We start from the raw sequence: 17,457 nt of genomic DNA, 5'->3' as shown, positions 1-17,457 counted from the left end.
TTCGAATCAAACGCATTTAGCTGTATGTGTAAAAGCAACCTCACATATTTCTTTATTTCCTTGACTTCCTGATTTTGATGATTTTCATATTAATGGATGCGTCTCTCTGCACTTTGACAGAGTTCCCAGTAGTGAACCACCAAATAATGCAGAGCGAGACAGAGGCCGGTCACACGGTCCCAGAAGACGACTGACTGATGTTATTTCAATGACGCCGGAGCACTCCCCTATTACGCTGGCTAAGGGAAACCCACTACACCACTCCAGTTTAGAGGACAGGAACTCTGAGCAGTTGTTGGCACCTTCCTACACCAGCTCACCATGCCAGGTGCTTTTGGCTGAGCCAGAGCAGCTATGCCATGCACAGCACAGACACAACTGCTCTAATCACATCTCATTGTCCTATGTAACTCACAGCTACCACAAAATCTCCTCAGCCCAGCTTTCCCCCAGGCTCTACAGAGGATATATAGATGAGGGAAGAGATCATGATATGGACTTGAGTAGAACACGTATCAGGCGCCAGCCTTCTCCTTGCACCAATGGTCACTACTCATACTGGCACGAAGAGATGCCACTATACCAGCAAGGGGGCAGACTGATCCCTCACCACCTGAAGCTATCGCGGGCCCCATCATTCAAAGAATACCCCCAGCACCCAAGCAGAGCTCTCCCACGACAGGTGGTTTCTGACGAGCTGAAGTCATGGCATCAGCGCTGCCATCTGCGGCCACAGTCTCTAGACAGACAGGGTGCTGTGCACATTCGGAACCGGCCCTTACATGAGTTGCCATTCTCTCATCAGCATGACTTCTATGATCAGGTAAAATATCTCATTCTGATACTTATGGTTGATGGGTAGATAGAATAACTTAGACACTCTAAGGACAACAACAATTGTGCCTCTTTTTGAAGGAAGCAGCTATATTATTATTTCTTGACCAATCAATTACAACAACAACACATCTATTTATATAGCACATTTTAAAACAACACATGTTGACCAATGTGGTTTACATACTAAAGACCTAACAATTCAAAAACCTAATACAACATTAATAAAAATATAAATAATAAAAGAAATAAATTAATAATGAAAATGTTTGTCAGTTGTTAAATAGTTAAATTCTAATATGAAAATGAGTGAATTTAAATTAAATCAATTGACAACAATAGCAAATGAATCATGTAATAAAAATAAAGCTGAAGATTTGATTTTCATAAATAATTACATGTTAAACATAATACTTACATTTCTTTATCTAATTTACTGTTTTTTTTTTTTACTTGTTTATTTTTAAACCACTTTGCCATGAGGAGGTATTGAACCTGATGTGAGTCATTTCACACAGTGGTACAGAATCTCAGTGGTTCTCTAATTTCTCAGAATCTCTAATTGGTAATTACTTTATCAGCAAAAAACATAAAAAATCTCTCACAGTTTAGCCGAGGATTCCCCATGGAATTGGCAACTCGGATTAATTATTGAATTTATCATGGTGAGTAAAATCTTAGGGCTATGACAGTATGTAGTGATTAAATCAGAGAAATACCTAGACCTAGCTGACTTTGTTGCGTTCTGAAACTTAAGCAGACAATCTTTAAAATTCTGAAAGGACACAGTTAAACAATCATGCTTCCATCTCCGCTCGACTTTAAGACATTTATAGATTTGTCAATTAATTAATGGATTCATTAATTAAGTGCTACATACAAACATCCCTCATTTTCTCTCATAGCTGAGAGGGTCATGAAACAGAATTCCTCAAGCTCAGCTTCCTCAAGCTCAGCTTATCATGTTTCTATCTGTTGGAGGTGGAAGGAATTTACTGAAAATGCACATCAGGGGATTTTGGCACTGTCTGGGCCTGTCTGTGAAGCCACGTCTGAAGAAAAACTCGCGTGTTAAAAATCCAGTATGATTTCTGCAAGATTATTTAGTACCAAGGAAAACAATTGTAAACCAAAGATTTGTTGCACATACCCAAGTAAGATTACTTCCAGCTCTAAAAGGAAATGCTTGGCTTTTTAAAATTTTTTAAATACCTACGTTGACATCTGATTCATAATTTTGTAGCAGCCAACCTAAGAAAATTGCCTCTTAGTTAAAATTACACATGATTTGGTTGTTTTCAGATTCTGCACTGCACTGCAGATTTAAGGTTTCATTGAGTCGAAGTTTGTGTGCTTCAGTCTTCAGGAAAAGCCTTTGATGCAAACCCTCTGTTTTCAGAGTTTATTTAGGGGACAAGATGTGGGAACTCTGATGCCGCTTGGCACACATAGATGCTGTATTCCACTATCACATTTCAGCCATTACTAATGATCTAGATGGTTGAGTGTTCTAAAGACAGCTATTGGGGTAATGTGCAGCACAGATGTCCAAATAAAAAAGAATGATGATTTTACTCATTTAACTTACTTTTCAGTATTTATAACCTGCCACAGTGTTCCTTTTGACCGTTTAGCTCAATAAGTAGTAAACGAGCCATAATTGATTCTCCTGAATTGATCTGAAGCAAAGTGATATTTTGACACACATTAATCTTCTAAACCACTGTAGAACCCCGGTGTGGGAGAGTGTAGAGGAAGACTTGGGCGACAGGCTAAATTTTAACTCCGGGCCAATGTGTGCTTTAAACAAACTCACCAAAATCAAAACACAACGGAAACTGGTCTGTCCTTTCACTCAGTCAAGTTCATGCTGTGTGTGTCTTCTCTCTCTCACCGGTTACGGGAATCACTGTAAGCACAAAGAGACAAATAAGTAGACTACTGGTAATGAGACACAGGTGAGAATCAGGAAGTGTTTTCACTCTTCAGCTGCTCTACGTTCAGTGTGGGCTCTGTAGCCTCAGATTCCTGTTCTTGCCTGAACCTGATGAAATCTGCTGTTATAGCCCATTTATATCAAAGTTTGACGTGTTTTGCATTCTGAAAAGCTTTTCACCATGGTGTTCAACATGGTTGTAAAGAATGGTTATTTGAGCTACCGAAGTTTCCTGTCAGTTCAAACCAGTCTGGCCATTCTCCTCTGACCTCTCTCATCAACAAGGCAGAACTGCCACTGCCTGGATGTTTTTTTTTTCTTTCTATAGATTCTGGGTAATCTGTAGAGACTGTTGTATGTGAGCATCACGAGATCAGGAAGTTCCTCAATAAACTATGTAAAATCGTGTATCTGCATGACTTTATCCACTGTTGCCACTTGATCGACTGATTGGACAATTGCATGAATAAGCAGGGGAACAGATGTTCCTGTTAAAGTGGCCGATAAGTGTAAATACCATAACAATAAAATAAGAAACCAAAAAGGGAATAACATTTCAGTGAATCTGAGACAATATTGGCCACATAGTCACTCTGTGTGAAGGCATTCCCTCAGTGTTTCATTGGTGAAACACCATACAGGATCATGGTTCTCTCTCTCTCTCTCTCTCTCTCTCTCTCTCTCTCTCTCTCTCTCTCTCTCTCTCTCTCTCTCTCTCTCTCTCCTCTCTCTCTCTTTCTCTCTCTCTCTCTCTCTCTCTCTCTCTCTCTCACTTTCTCACTTTCTCAGCAGTTTGCAAATTTCTTTTTGTTTGTTCTGTTCCAGATCCCCCAAAGGACTGCAGACAGAACACCAGTGAACTGGTATGAAGAAGAAGACCAAGAGATTGTAAGCCAGGTGTAGCAAAAGGACCTTCACTGACAAAAGTCCTATTTATGTTTTAATTTATTGACTAATTAGATGAAAATATCAGTGCTTGTATCTGTAGTTTGTCTGAGCTTTTATATTTTCAAAAACATTTTTATATAAAAGACACTATAGTCATTTTTTACTTCTTTTTCTTTTTGAAATTCTGTGGGAAACAATGTTGTAGGGTTGTCACGATACCATACTAGCTGAAGTATCACGATACCATGTAGTATCACGATACCATGCAATATTATGTTAATTCATAATTCAAATCTACAAAATGAACCAAATTTGCAGAAATACACACAGTATCTCACAAAAGTGAGTACACCCCTCATATTTTTGTAAATATTTGATTATATCTTTTCATGTGACAACACTGAAGAAATGACACTTTGCAACAATGTAAAGTAGTGAGTGTACAGCTTGTGTAAGTGGTCATCTTGCCTTGCGGGCCAGTCTCCGAAGGGAGGGGATCATGCTCTGCTACAGTACGCCACAGTACATGTTGGCATGTATGGTTCCCTCAATGAATTGTAGCTCCCCAGTGCCGGCAGCACTCATGCAGCCCCAGACCATGACACTCCTACCACCATACTTGACTGTTGGTAAGACACGCTTGTTTTTGTACTCCTCAGCTGGTTGCCGCCACACACGCTTGACACCATCTGAACCAAATAAGTTTATCTTGGTCTCATCAGACCACAGGACATGGTTCCAGTAATCCATGTCCTTAGTCTGCTTGTCTTCAGCAAACTGTTTGTGGGCTTTCTTGTGCATCATCTTTAGAAGAGGCTTCCTTCTGGGACGACAGCCATGCAGACCAGTTTGATGCAGTGTGCGGTGTATGGTCTGAGCTCTGATAGGCTGACCCTCCACCCCTTCAACCTCTGCAGCAATGCTGGCAGCACTCATACGTCCATTTCCCAAAGACAACCTCTGGATATGACGCTGAGCACGTGCACTCAACTTCTTTGGTGGACCATGGCGAGGCCTGTTCTGAGTGGAACCTGTCCTGTTAAACCGCTGTATGTCTTGGCCACCGTGCTGCAGCTCAGTGTCAGGGTCTTGGCAATCTTCTTATAGCCTAGGCCACCTTTATGTAGAGCAACAATTCTTTTTTTCAGATCCTCAGAGAGTTCTTTGCCATGAGGTGCCATGTTGAACTTCCAGTGACCAGTATGAGGGAGTATGAGAGCGATGACACCAAATTTAACACACCTGCTCCCCATTCACACCTGAGACCTTGTAACACTAACAAGTCACACCAGGGAGGGAAAATGGCTAATTATGGCCAATTTGGACATTTTCACTTAGGGGTGCACTCACTTTTGTTGCCAGTGGTTTAGACATTAATGGCTGTGTGTTGAGTTATTTTGAGGGGACGACAAATTTACACTGTTACACAAGCTGTACACTCACTACTTTACATTGTAGCAAAGTGTCATTTCTTCAGTGCTGTCACATGAAAAGTTACAATCAAATATTTACAAAAATGTGAGGGGTGTACTAACTTTTGTGAGATACTGTAGATATAAATGAAAAGAGACAAACCAGATTTTCCTCTCAATAAATTATTTATCGATTTCATATTTAGACCTGTTGCCAATTAACCTAATTAGTTTCAAAATCTTCCATCTGTTTCTTTTTACTAACACTTACTTTTCCAGTCAGTTGTTGCTCCTGTCCAAACTTTTTTGAGACGTGTTGCTGCAAACAAATTTAAACATTACGTTATTTTTTTCCTTAAAATGTTACATTTCCTTAGTTTAAATATTTGACATGTTTTATATGTTCTATTGCGAATAACGTGGGTGTATGAGATGTGCAAATCATTGCATTCTGTTTTTATTTACATTTTATTTACATTTTACACAGCATCCCACCATTTTTGGAATTGGGGTAGTATAATTCAAGCACTATTTAAACACCACTAGATATAAAATGGCACCTTGTACAAACCCTGATTTTAGTATTTAGACACAGTGGTTAGTATAATGTTAGCTCAGCTAATTTAATCATTTACACACAGTGGTTAGCGCAACGTTAGCTCATGTGGTAGTGATCAGGAAATCTTTCAAATTAAGGTAAAGAATTTAGGTTAAATGTGTCACTAACCTGCAAAAGCAGTGAGATGTGTCGTTTTAGCGAAGATAGTATTTACTGCCGCACATACAGTATTACTTATGGTACTACCAGATTTCACGATTCTACCGTTTACAGTGGCATAGGTGATAATTTGAAGTCGATACCAATATACTGTGCAACCCTACAATGTTATTAATAAAATAGATTTTATTTCTACATAAACTGTCATTTGTTACTAAAAGGAAAACTACTCTATGAGTTATATTTTCCCCTGTCAGTCTGTGTTGCTATTGAAGCAAATAAAATTGAGAGGAGTTTCCTATGAGGTATTGGAGATCTCAGTGTAATTGATTTTTTTATTGTTTTATTTAAAGCTGCAGTATCTAACGTTTTTGGTTAATAATTAACAAAAATCAGTTATTGAGCAAGTACATAAAAAAGCAGTGTTCAAAACTGTCTCTTCACCTTACACCGATTTACAACAATAAGCTTAAAATAAGGATTTCTAATTTGAGCTGTTGGGTCTTGACATCTGGGGAATCACTTGTTGTCAACACCAAGAAATCTCGAACTGCGGAGAGCCTGCAGTCAAAAAGGGAAAGCGACAGAGCCGTGCTAAAATGAAAATAAATATCGGCATGGCTTTTGAGAGGTGGTGACAACTCAGATCTGAAGGGATGATACACAAATGATACACAGATATAATAAATGTAGTAATAGGAAATAAAAATGATCTATTATTATATATTAATAGGTTATAAATATAATTATGATAATATAGTCATAGCAATCAGAAAACATGTGTTAAATAAACTATATATAAAGGTATTTCCATAATTGTGTCAATAATAATGACAGTGATGACAATACTGGTTATAGTGATAATATTGATGATATTGAAATAGTATTAATAATAATCATAATGGTAATAACAGAGATGGCAATAATGACACTAGTGCTGCAGTTAATAATATGAACAATATATAATAACATGCATCTGCATATATACGGATAAAAACACAAATGAGTAAATATTTTCGAATATTTTTATCCTTTCCCCTTCTTTCTTATAAGTTTATAGAGGTATGATTGGGAGAGTGCATGGGTCCGGTTCCAGGTGTTTGATTTAGATTAATATAAATTAAAAATGGGTTCCAGATGTCATTAAATGTAAATATATTGTTCTTGTGGATGAATGTTATTTTTTCTAATGTGATGTATTCTATAAGAAGGTTGATCCAATGATTGATATGTATAGATATTTTTGATTTCCAGTTGAAAAGGAGGAGGAGTGGATTTTTATATTCGGTTGGAAGATTATCGACTCTCGGCGTTACCAAGAAAACAAAGTGATGGCGATGGAGGGATTCTACAGCTCCATGATAGTGAAGGTGTATCGGTCACTGCTATCCAATAGGAGTAAACTGGCTGACAAATCCATGTGGCATGGAAGTTATCGTCAGTGCTACCCAAAGTGCATCATGAACTGTGTCACTTAAACCCATTTTAAACTCTTTTTTTTTTTTTTAAGGGTGATGTGGGTCCTATGAATAATCTTGTACTGTATGAGTTGTAAATTTTTGTATTGCTAGTCATAGAGAAAGTATTGTTACAGATTTCTTTCCAGAATTCGGGGTTGGAGGAGACAGACAAATAATTTCCCCATTTGATTATTGTTAGTGTTATAGTTACATCAGTATTTTTTATATATATATATATATATATATATATATATATATATATATATATAATGTGTATATATATGTATATATGTATGTATATGTGTGTGTGTGTGTATTAATGAGTTACTTTCATGATCTCTTCCATAAGAGAAGGTTATAATGGTTTATTGGTTATATTAATCTTTGATTTAATTATGGACTTTATTTGTTGATACTGGAGAAACTGTCCCCTCCCTAGACTGTATTTCTGGACTAGTGTATTAAATGATTGGTGAAACTGGTTATTTTTTGAATAAATGATGGAGGTGAGTGATGCCTTTTTGCTGCCATAATGGAAGTGGACAGGATTATTGTACAGTTGAAAATCGGGGTTGTGCCAGATTGGGGTGTATCTGCATGGAGTTAGTGGTGATTTATTCATTCTGTTTACTTTCCACCAGGCTGTCAGAGTTGAAGCGATTGTGATATTTTTAATGTAGTTAATTTTCTTAATTGAGTTTCTTAGGAAGGCAAGGTCTGCGACTGAGCAATTTTTGCACTGATTTTCTTCTATCCATGAGTTATTATTATTGTTTTTCTGAATCCATTTCACTAAATATTGGAGCTGGTTTGCTAAAAAGTAATGTTGAAAGTTTGGTGCATCTAGGCCACCTTGTGATTTTGTCTTTTCTAATTTTGCCAGAGATATTTTAGGTGTTTTGTATTTCCAATAGAAAGGAGAGGTTAATGAGACCAGTCATTTAAACCATTTATCTGTTGTTGGAAGCATTGAGAGCAGATAGTTCATTTGTCGTAAAGATTTCATTTTAACTGTAGCAATGCGACCAATGAGTGAGAGTGGAAGGTTAGTCCAGAGTTTGAAATCATCATCTATATTTTTTTAAAGAGGGGTATAATTGAGGTTAAACAACTCTTGACTCTCTGGAGGAAATGTTGATACCTAAATAACTAATGTTGCCAGTGTGAAGTGGGAGAGTAGAGTTATGAGCTGTAGACCCCCAGGAATCTTCAGAAAGCGGTAGTATGGTCGATTTATTCCAGTTTATTGTGTAAACTGAAATTTTTGAGAAAATATTAATAATTTTGAAGGTTTCCTGTAGTGAATTGTATGGGTCCTGCAAACATAGTAATAAGTTGTCTGCATAAAGACAAATTTTATGTTGTGTATTGCTATTTTGTATTCCTTTGAAATATGTCTGTATCTGATTCCATCAATTTGTTTCGCAGCAATAAGGTTGTGAAGGTCTTGGGAGAGTTCTTTGCTTTTATCTATCATGAGATCTTTCTTGTGACACCTTGATAACAAAAATACTTTTTTATAATATAGTTACTATATATAGTAGGAAATGGCCACTGTTCTTTGAAAATGTCAATGATTGACCACAGCCAATTAGCCTGCTTCTATCATTACATCCGCAAAGCTTTTTGGGTACTTTTCAGTTATTCTTCTTGCGATTTCTGAACATTCGCTTCTAGTAGGGTTCACGCATATTTCTTGAATTGAGACTACTACACATTGATTCGAATAGTTCTCACCATAGCTAAATCTTCCTGCTTCCTGGGTCTCTGGCCTTTTGCAATGCATTGTCAGAAATTTGATGCCATTTTCTCCCACGGGACTTCAAACGATGAGACACAGTCAGAGATTTGCATAGGGACATGGGTTGGTAGGCCTGAAGATGTAGAGCTTGCTGGAGAGTTGCCTGGCTGGCAAGATGTAAGGGCTTCATAGCCTGTGTGAGGAATTGAAACATCTTTATTGTATAATTGCATGAATTGTACTTTTTAGACAGCCACAACATGTAATCTTTAGAAACCCAATCTCTCAGTATCCCACTGCATATCTTCATAAAATCTGCTACTATACCGAACACAGGAATATTTGAATGCCTTGCTATACATCTCACAGGTTTGTGAAGAAGCCAAATGTGCCATGAGATTGTTATTGTTATGATCATGGTAGCACCTTCTTGATTACCTCCTTCATTGAGTCCATATCTTTTAATTTACCTTAGACAGACAGAATGATGCAAAGGCACAAGGTTAACATCAAATTGTTTGTACAAAGAGAGTGGGTAGTAGTCAACCAAGTCCTCAACACTGACACAAACATAAGAAATACCTGAGTCAAGTCGACGGTGTACACAAGGTCAACTAAGGGCACTGATTGGTATTTTTCAATGACAAAATGAACATCTGATGAATTTGTCAATATCAGTGCAATTTTTCCAAAGGTGTCTCCCATGTCACTCCACCACAATGACAGCCATAGATTTCTGGTATTTGGTGCCCTTGTAAGTAACAGCTGGTGTCACTAAGGTGGACTCATGAATACCGCTCAACCTAAAAGCTCCCTGGATTACAAGGCTGTATAAGTGGCTATCAAATTCATTGGCTAGCTGCTTTTGAAGGCTTGGTGTGAAGAGACAGCCAGCCTGAAGGTGCAGATTTCCAGGGGAAATGAGGTGCTTTCAGGTTGATCAAACCATTTAAACAAAAAAATATGTTTGACTCAGATAGCTAGTTTTAATAGGAGTTTAGCTATTAGCTGCCTCCTGATGGTTCATATTTTCCATTTTGACTTAAGTCTACTCCATGTCTTTTCACTTCATCTTCATGATGACTGTGACTGGCTAAATGCTGCTGAGTTTGGTCTTACCCATAGCATATAAAGAAAAAACAGGCAAAAATACATCCCCATCCTCCACCCCCACCCCACCAAATTGCTTTGGGTCATCCACATGATTTAATTTCCACTCCAATATACTGTGGTAGACAGCTAAATAACAATAACTCCATCAATGTCCAAATATTTTTGGACCTTATTTTCTTCTTTTCTGATAGGTAAGTTAGATTTCCTCTTTTGTTAATAAATGTTTTGGCTATGATGGTCCCTAAAGCAATTACTTCTTTAAAATTAACTACTGGTTAATACTGTTTGATTTCATTGTTTTGGGCCTGAAACTAGTATGTTGGGGGAGACAGCCTTGTTTATGTTGTGACCTAGGTAGATGGGTTGTAACATAAAGTGGGGGTTCGATTGTGTCTCATGACTACACTCCTCTGGAAATAAATGCAGCCTTGCTGGTTTATGGCAGTTAACACTTTTTGAGTGGAGGTGGAAGTGGGTTTAACTGGGCCATGGAGGTGAGTAGCTTTCTTATATCATCTACATGTATAATAAATAAATAAATAAATAAATAAATAAATAAATGTGATTTATTGCAAATTTTCAGTGCATATAATATAGCAGTGCCAGTGGGGAAAAAGACTAAATAAAATCTGTTCTGCTTTCACAGAAAGCAGGTACTGTCTGGAGTTGAAGATGAAGGCAAGGAGGTTACAGCAGATGGCACTGGTGCCTCTGGAGATATCGGAGCCTGAAATCCACACTGCACCACTCAGCATGGATTATAGTTGTGTCTTAAATAGTTGGATTTGGAGAAAAATCATGGGTATACACACACATACAGTAGACACAGTTGCTCAGAGTGAAATCCTTGGAGCCTGAGGCAGTTAAGCTGGGGGTTATGCCTACCTTTTCTGTTGCTTGTCAAGTCTCCTCCAATGTCGGTCAATTTCGGGAAGATTAGGGAAGCATAAGTTGATTCCCATTTTACAGCATTTGAGTGCATGGCTATTGCTTTGAATTGGTCAAAAGATGTAGGTGCTTTATTGCTCCAGTGCAAGATGGAGGACAAAGTTTAAGAGGTACAGTCCCCTCAGAAACTACTGGAATGGAAATGGCCAATACATTTTTTGCCATAGACTGAAGATCTTTAGGTTTGAGATCAAAAGATGAATATGAGAAGAGAGTTTGGAATACCAGCTTTTATTTCCTGGTGTTTATATGTAGATGTGTTAAACAACATAGAACATAGCACATTTTGTATCAGACCACCCAATTTGTAGGTGAGCAAAAATATTGGAACATGTGACTGGCAAATGTTACTTGTTACCCAGGTGTGTCCTGTTAGATTGATTGTTTAAACAATAAATAGCTTTGAACATCTACTCTTCCTTCAGTTTCACCTGTCTATGGGAGAAAAGTATGCCATTTTGAAGCTGAGAAAAGAAAAGAGAAAAATCAATCAGAGGCATTGCACAAATATTGGGCATAGCCAATGCAACAATATCTTGGGGGGGGGGGGGGGGATGAAACCACTGGTGTGCTGAGCAACAGACACCGAATAGGTAAGGCAAAGAGAACGGCAGCTGATGACCGAAACATTATGAGAGCTGTGAAGAAAAACCCCAAAACAACAGTCAGTGACCTCACCAACAACCTCCACAGGGCAGGGGTGATATTACAATCCACCATTCAAAGAAGACTTCAAGAACAGAAATATAGAGGTCATACCACAAGATGCAAACCACTCATCAGCAGTAAGTATCAAAGCCAGATTGGGATTTGCAAAGAAATACAGAGATGAGCCACAAAAGTTCTGGAACCAAGATTAACCTCTATCAAAGTGATGGAAAGGCCAAGTGTGGAGAAAGAAAGGATCTGCTCATGATACAAGCTCATCTATAAAACATGGTAGAGGTAGTGTTATGGCTTGGGTTTACATGGCTGCTTCTGGAACAAGCTCACTGACCTTTGTGGATGATGTAACTCATTATGGTAGCAGCAGAATGAATTTAGAAGTTTACAAAAAGATTTTGTCTGCCGCTTTACAGAGAAATGCATCCAAATTAATTGGGTCCTCCAAGTTCCTAATCCTCCAATGATCCAAAATGCACTGCCAACTCAAGAAAGGACTTAATCGGGGGAAAAGTGGAAGATTTTAGAATGGCCAAGTCAATCACCAGACCCTAACCTAATTGAGCTTGCATTTCACCTCCTGAAGAGATGACTGAACGGAGAAACCCCCGAAAAAAACAACTGAAAGCGGCTGCAGTAAAAGCCTGGAAAACCATCACAATAGAAGAAACCAGCAATTTGGTGTTATCAATGTATTACAGGCTTGATGCAGTTATTGCAAGCAAGGTATATAATGATAATGAGTATTTATTAATCACAAATACATTACAGCATAATGAAATTGTTTTCTTCGCATACCCCAGCATGTCAGGAAGCTGGGGTCAGAGCACAGGGTCAGCCATGATACGGCACCCCTGGAGCAGAGAGGGTTAAGGGCCTTTCTCAAGAGCCCAAAAGTGGCAGATTGCAGTGCTGGGGCTTGAACCCCCGACCTTCCGATCAGTAACCCAGAGAATTAACCGCCAAGCCACCACTGCCCCCAACCAAATTCAACCATATATTAAGTGTTACTTTAATTTACTTCTAGACTTATCTGTTCACCTAAAACTTTTGCTCACCTAAAAATGGGGTGGTCTTATACAAAAGGCTCTATGTTTTATGATGTTTAACAAATGTAGATGTAGATACCATGAAATAAACGCTGAAATCCTGAACTCTCATCTCATATCCATCTTTTGATCTCAAATCCAAATGTCTTTGGTGTATCGTACAAACAATGAATTGGTCTTGCTCTTCCAATAGTTTCAGAGGGGAATGTATATGCTGCATTAAAACCAAAGTTTAGGTTATGAATATATGTATTCATAAATCATTTGTACGAATGTACATTTAAAATCTGATTTGGTCTCTGGGTTAGTCGAAGTACCTGTATGCCCCCAGAAACTTATTGAGCTCCAATGTCATAAAGTCATATTCTCCTGTTCATCGCCGGTTTCACTAAGATTATTCCTAAAAGTGAGATCTCAATTTTTTTCAACCAAATCCAGACACAAGTATTTGTTGAACTTGAAGTGTGCTGCTACTCTGTACCCTGAAAGGGTGCTCTTGTGCACCATTGATGCATAAGCCATGGTAAAAGCATAGCTATTGTTTTGCTCAACTTTCAGCTTTCTAAATCTTAACCAATCTGATCAAGGCACTGCCTTTCTACTAAGGTCTTTTCCCAGGTGTTGCATGAGTTGGCCGTAAAGCAACGAGTGTAGTGCGTATCATCCAGAGGGTCAAGGTGCTTTGGAACAGTTTCACCAGACATTAAAATCAATGTTGCACACCTACTGTCTTGACACTGGTCATAAGTTGGATGAAGGTATTACTTGCCTTTTGTTTGCTATCCATGAAATGGTTCAGAAACCACTTGGGTTTATTCCTGCTGAATTGATGTTTGGGCACACTGTTCAAGGACCACTCAAGTTGTTCCAGGAGAATTTGAGTTCTGAAGAACCTACAGTAAAATCTTATGTGCGAGATTGTGAGATCATTTCATGACTGTTTACACCATGCCTGCGACATATCTGCTGCTTCATTGTGTAAGGTTGGTGATGAGATTTCTGAACCTGGAGAGAACTACTCTCTGAGGACAAAGGACTACTACAAGAACAAACACTCGAGCTCTCTCTCGCAGAATTAGGATCTCCATCTGAATTAGCACATCATGCTGACTGGAGACTAGGAGATCCTCACTACATTGTTTCCTTCCTCCTCTCTCCTCACACCTTCTCTCTCTGTGTCAAGATCACCTTAAACACACCCAAGGTCTATATGCATTAACACGTTTTAATGTGAATAAGATGTTGACTATACATGTTTGCTATATTATATAAAAGGTCTCAGTGCGACTGGAAAATATGACCTCATTCCCTCAACAGAAGTTCAAATAAAAATATTGCATGCCGTTAAAGGCATATCCTCCCAGGGCCCCTCACTCTTACCTCCTGTATGTAAATAAGGTACATCCTTCCACAGACATCAAATGGTCATCACAAACAACACCATTTGGTGGACCCACAGAGCATCTGGCCATTTAGGGGAGAGCTGGCCAAAGGTTCGGGGGAATCTGTAAACAGATCTCCCGCATGATCACTGTGTGTAGTTTTTCTCTACCAGGTATGCAAGTTTTGATTTTCTTATGTTGTATCATTATGTTTTGAATTTGATTGGAATGTAATTCTGTCTTATTATTAATAATAGTATTGTATTTGGATGTATTCATACCTGGTTAAATAAATTATTAGACTTGATTATATTCTGATTTATTCTGAAATTATTGTCTCTAGTAGATTACGTTAAGTCCTTGTTACCGCAAATCTGCGACCAGGTTAGTACAGGCTAAAAATCTAGGTTTAGGTGGAGTATTGGGGCACGCCAAATGAGATTTTAGAGTCCAGGCTAACAACTTAACATTAAGTTAAATATACTTACTTACGAGTGTACAGGCTCGATAGGAAATTTCCATTTAGGACGACATAAAGGTGACCGACCAAGTCTAAATAGAGTGAAAGTCTAAACCTCTGGTTATTGTAATATTCTTCCAGTTAATGTATACATAGGAAACTATTTCATGATTATATAAAACTAATTTTACACAGATATTATTGGTCTATCTCTGTAGAGTTTAGTGGGCATGCCCTCTGGCTAGAAATAACATTACTATAATTACAGTGCATCCGGAAAGTATTCACAGCTCTTCACTTTTTCCACATTGTGTTGTTACAGCCTTATTCCAAAATGGATTCAATTCATTATTTTCCTCAATAGTCTACAAACAATACCCCATAATGACAACGTGAAAGAAGTTTGTTTGAAATCTTTGCAAATTTATTTTAAAAAAAAAAAAGCACACCAAGCAGTCTAGTTTTAAAAGCAGTCACTCCAAGGAGACTGCTCTGCTTTCCATCACTGAAGCCTCACAATTAACAAGATCAACCTCAAGATCATCCATTGGACCAGCACGTCCCTACCTCAACACTCTCCTTGACATTTATGTTCCCTCATGCAACCTGCAATCAATTAACCACCGACATCTTGTAGTGCCTACTTGGTGAGGCATGAGGTCCCTTTCCAGAACCTTTACAATGGCTGTCCCTCAGAGGTAGAATGAATTACCTCAGTCTGGATAGCAGAATCCTTCACAATCTGGCTAACTAATGACTAAAGACCCACCTCTTCCTTGAACACTTAACTAACCACTAACTTATTGCAACAACGCCATACTAGCAATCCACCTCCAGTGGCTGATTTAAATGGCAAGCAGAATTTTGACAGATTGAAAAGCAGCCTGGCACTCTGTATACAAAAAGTCACAACTGACACTTAATAAGTCTGTAAGAGGACACAAAACACTTGAGAAATTTTTGCAAAATGCTTGATAACCACCTACCATGCCCAAAAACAATTTCAGCATGCATCTGGTTTCAGGAAGAGCAGAGACTTTAGCCTGTAGAGGATGCATCTGCTTATGACCTACCGCTTTGCCTAAGCGCGTGACCACAGCTTTACTGAATTCACATTTGAGTATGTTTAAGTTGAGAGAAGCAATCTATAAACAATTAAAAATTTCAGAAATGGAATATTAAATTATCTGTCCACATATCAGGATAAAAAAAAAAACATCATTCAAATAAAACTTGCAATTTTTACTTCAACTAAGATGTTATGCATGCTGAATGAAAGAATTTTGTACTATAGGATGTTTACTTGGCATTAAATGCAGAAATTTCTGAAATGCGTTAGTTAGCAGAACTTGCCAGTATCCTTTAAGCAAGTCAAGCTTGGTGACAAATTTAGTGGACTATCAATACCGTCTTCCATCTAAGGGAGGGGAAATGATGCAGGCTTTGTAATAGTGTTCATTCTCCTGTAATCAGTGCAAAAACAATCTGAATTAATATTAATTATCAGGCTTTGGCACTAATACACAGGGTGAGCTCCACAGGCTGGTATTGGGAATGTCAAGACAATGTTCTAACTAACTTCTGTGTCATGGCACTTTTTGCTGGGTTAATGAGATATGCATGTTGCTTGAATGGCGGGTGATTACTAAAATCAATGTCATGATGCAGAACAGAAGTTTGAGTTGGAATATCTGAAAATAAACACAAGTGATTCTCAATTAACTTTTAATATCATCACACATATTACCAGCTTATTATGACAAATATAAATTTAAAGTTCAGAGTTAGATTAAAGTTAGAACTAGGACAGGGGCACCACATATAATAAACCCATTGTCCCCTGGGCCATACATAGAAGGGGACATTGCTATCGCTATAGGAGTCAGGGACTGGACACTAGGCAGAGTAGTTTTAGATTTTGATCATGTGCCACATATGGTTTCAACATGCTACTGTAACATGGCACAGACAAGTTTTTAATTTATGGTCAGGGGTTTTAACCACAGAAAGTGGCAAGAAAACGTATGTGAACCTTTTGGAATTTCATGGTTTTCTGAATAAATTACTTTGACTGATGAAAGCCCCTCAAACTTTTGTAGTTTGCTCTGCACAAGAAGCACATGCTTCTGTGAGCCATGCCTCACCAAAAAGAGCTTTCAGAGGATCTACGATCAAGATTTGTTGATTTATATAAAGCTGGCAATGGTCACAAAGTGATTTCAAAGACAAGAAATTCACCAGTCTACAGTTAGGCAAACATTCAACAAATGGATACACTATGGGACTGTTGCTACTCTACCAAGAAGTGGACGCCCAGTCAAAATGACACCAAGAGCACAACGAAGACTCATCAATGAGGTAAAGAAACAACCCCGAATAACAGCAGAAGATTTGAAGCCGTCATTGGAACTGGCAAACATCTCTGTTCATGAGTCTACAACATGTAAACATTGAACAAGCAGGATATCTACGGCAGGACACCACGAAGGAAGCCACTGCTTACTAAAAAGAGCATTGCTGCATGCCTGAAGTTTGCAAACGAGCACGCTGACACTCCACAGAAGTACTGGCAAAATGTTTTGTGGACTGATGAAACTAAGATTGAACTATTTGGAAAAACCATACAGCACTACATCTGGTGTAGAAAGGGCACGGCATATCAACATGAAAACCCCAACCGTAAAGTATGGTGGAGGGACCATCATGATTTGGGCCTGCTTTGCTGCATCAGGGTCTGGCCAGCATGCAGTCATTGAGAGGAAGATGAATTCCCAAGTACAGTGAGGGAAAAAAGTATTTGATCCCCTGCTGATTTTGTACGTTTGCCCACTGACAAAGAAATGATCATTCTAT

General features: G+C 38.3%; 1 protein-coding gene across 6 annotated transcripts in view; it reads left to right on the top strand.

The window, feature by feature from the left end:
- Nucleotides 1-7,461, top strand: part of inavab (innate immunity activator b) — a 30,341-nt gene extending 22,880 nt beyond the window's left edge. For 5 of the 6 annotated variants that reach the window (XM_017450069.3, XM_017450067.3, XM_017450068.3 and 2 more), the window contains exons 9-11: nucleotides 121-823; nucleotides 3,596-3,658; nucleotides 7,043-7,461. In XM_017450069.3, coding sequence (XP_017305558.2) covers nucleotides 121-823; nucleotides 3,596-3,658; nucleotides 7,043-7,120 — 844 coding nt within the window. In that variant the 3' untranslated portion in view covers nucleotides 7,121-7,461. Of the gene's footprint in view, nucleotides 1-120; nucleotides 824-3,595; nucleotides 6,097-7,042 lie in introns of those variants that run through there. The other variant, XM_017450073.3, reaches the window with a different exon arrangement.
- The last annotated feature ends 9,996 nt before the right edge of the window (nucleotides 7,462-17,457 follow it).

This window comes from Ictalurus punctatus, chromosome 21 (assembly GCF_001660625.3).
Source record: "Ictalurus punctatus breed USDA103 chromosome 21, Coco_2.0, whole genome shotgun sequence".
Taxonomy (NCBI): Eukaryota; Metazoa; Chordata; class Actinopteri; order Siluriformes; family Ictaluridae; genus Ictalurus; species Ictalurus punctatus.
Note: the sequence above shows the minus strand (reverse complement) of the source record. Positions and strands in the feature narration are given on the sequence as shown.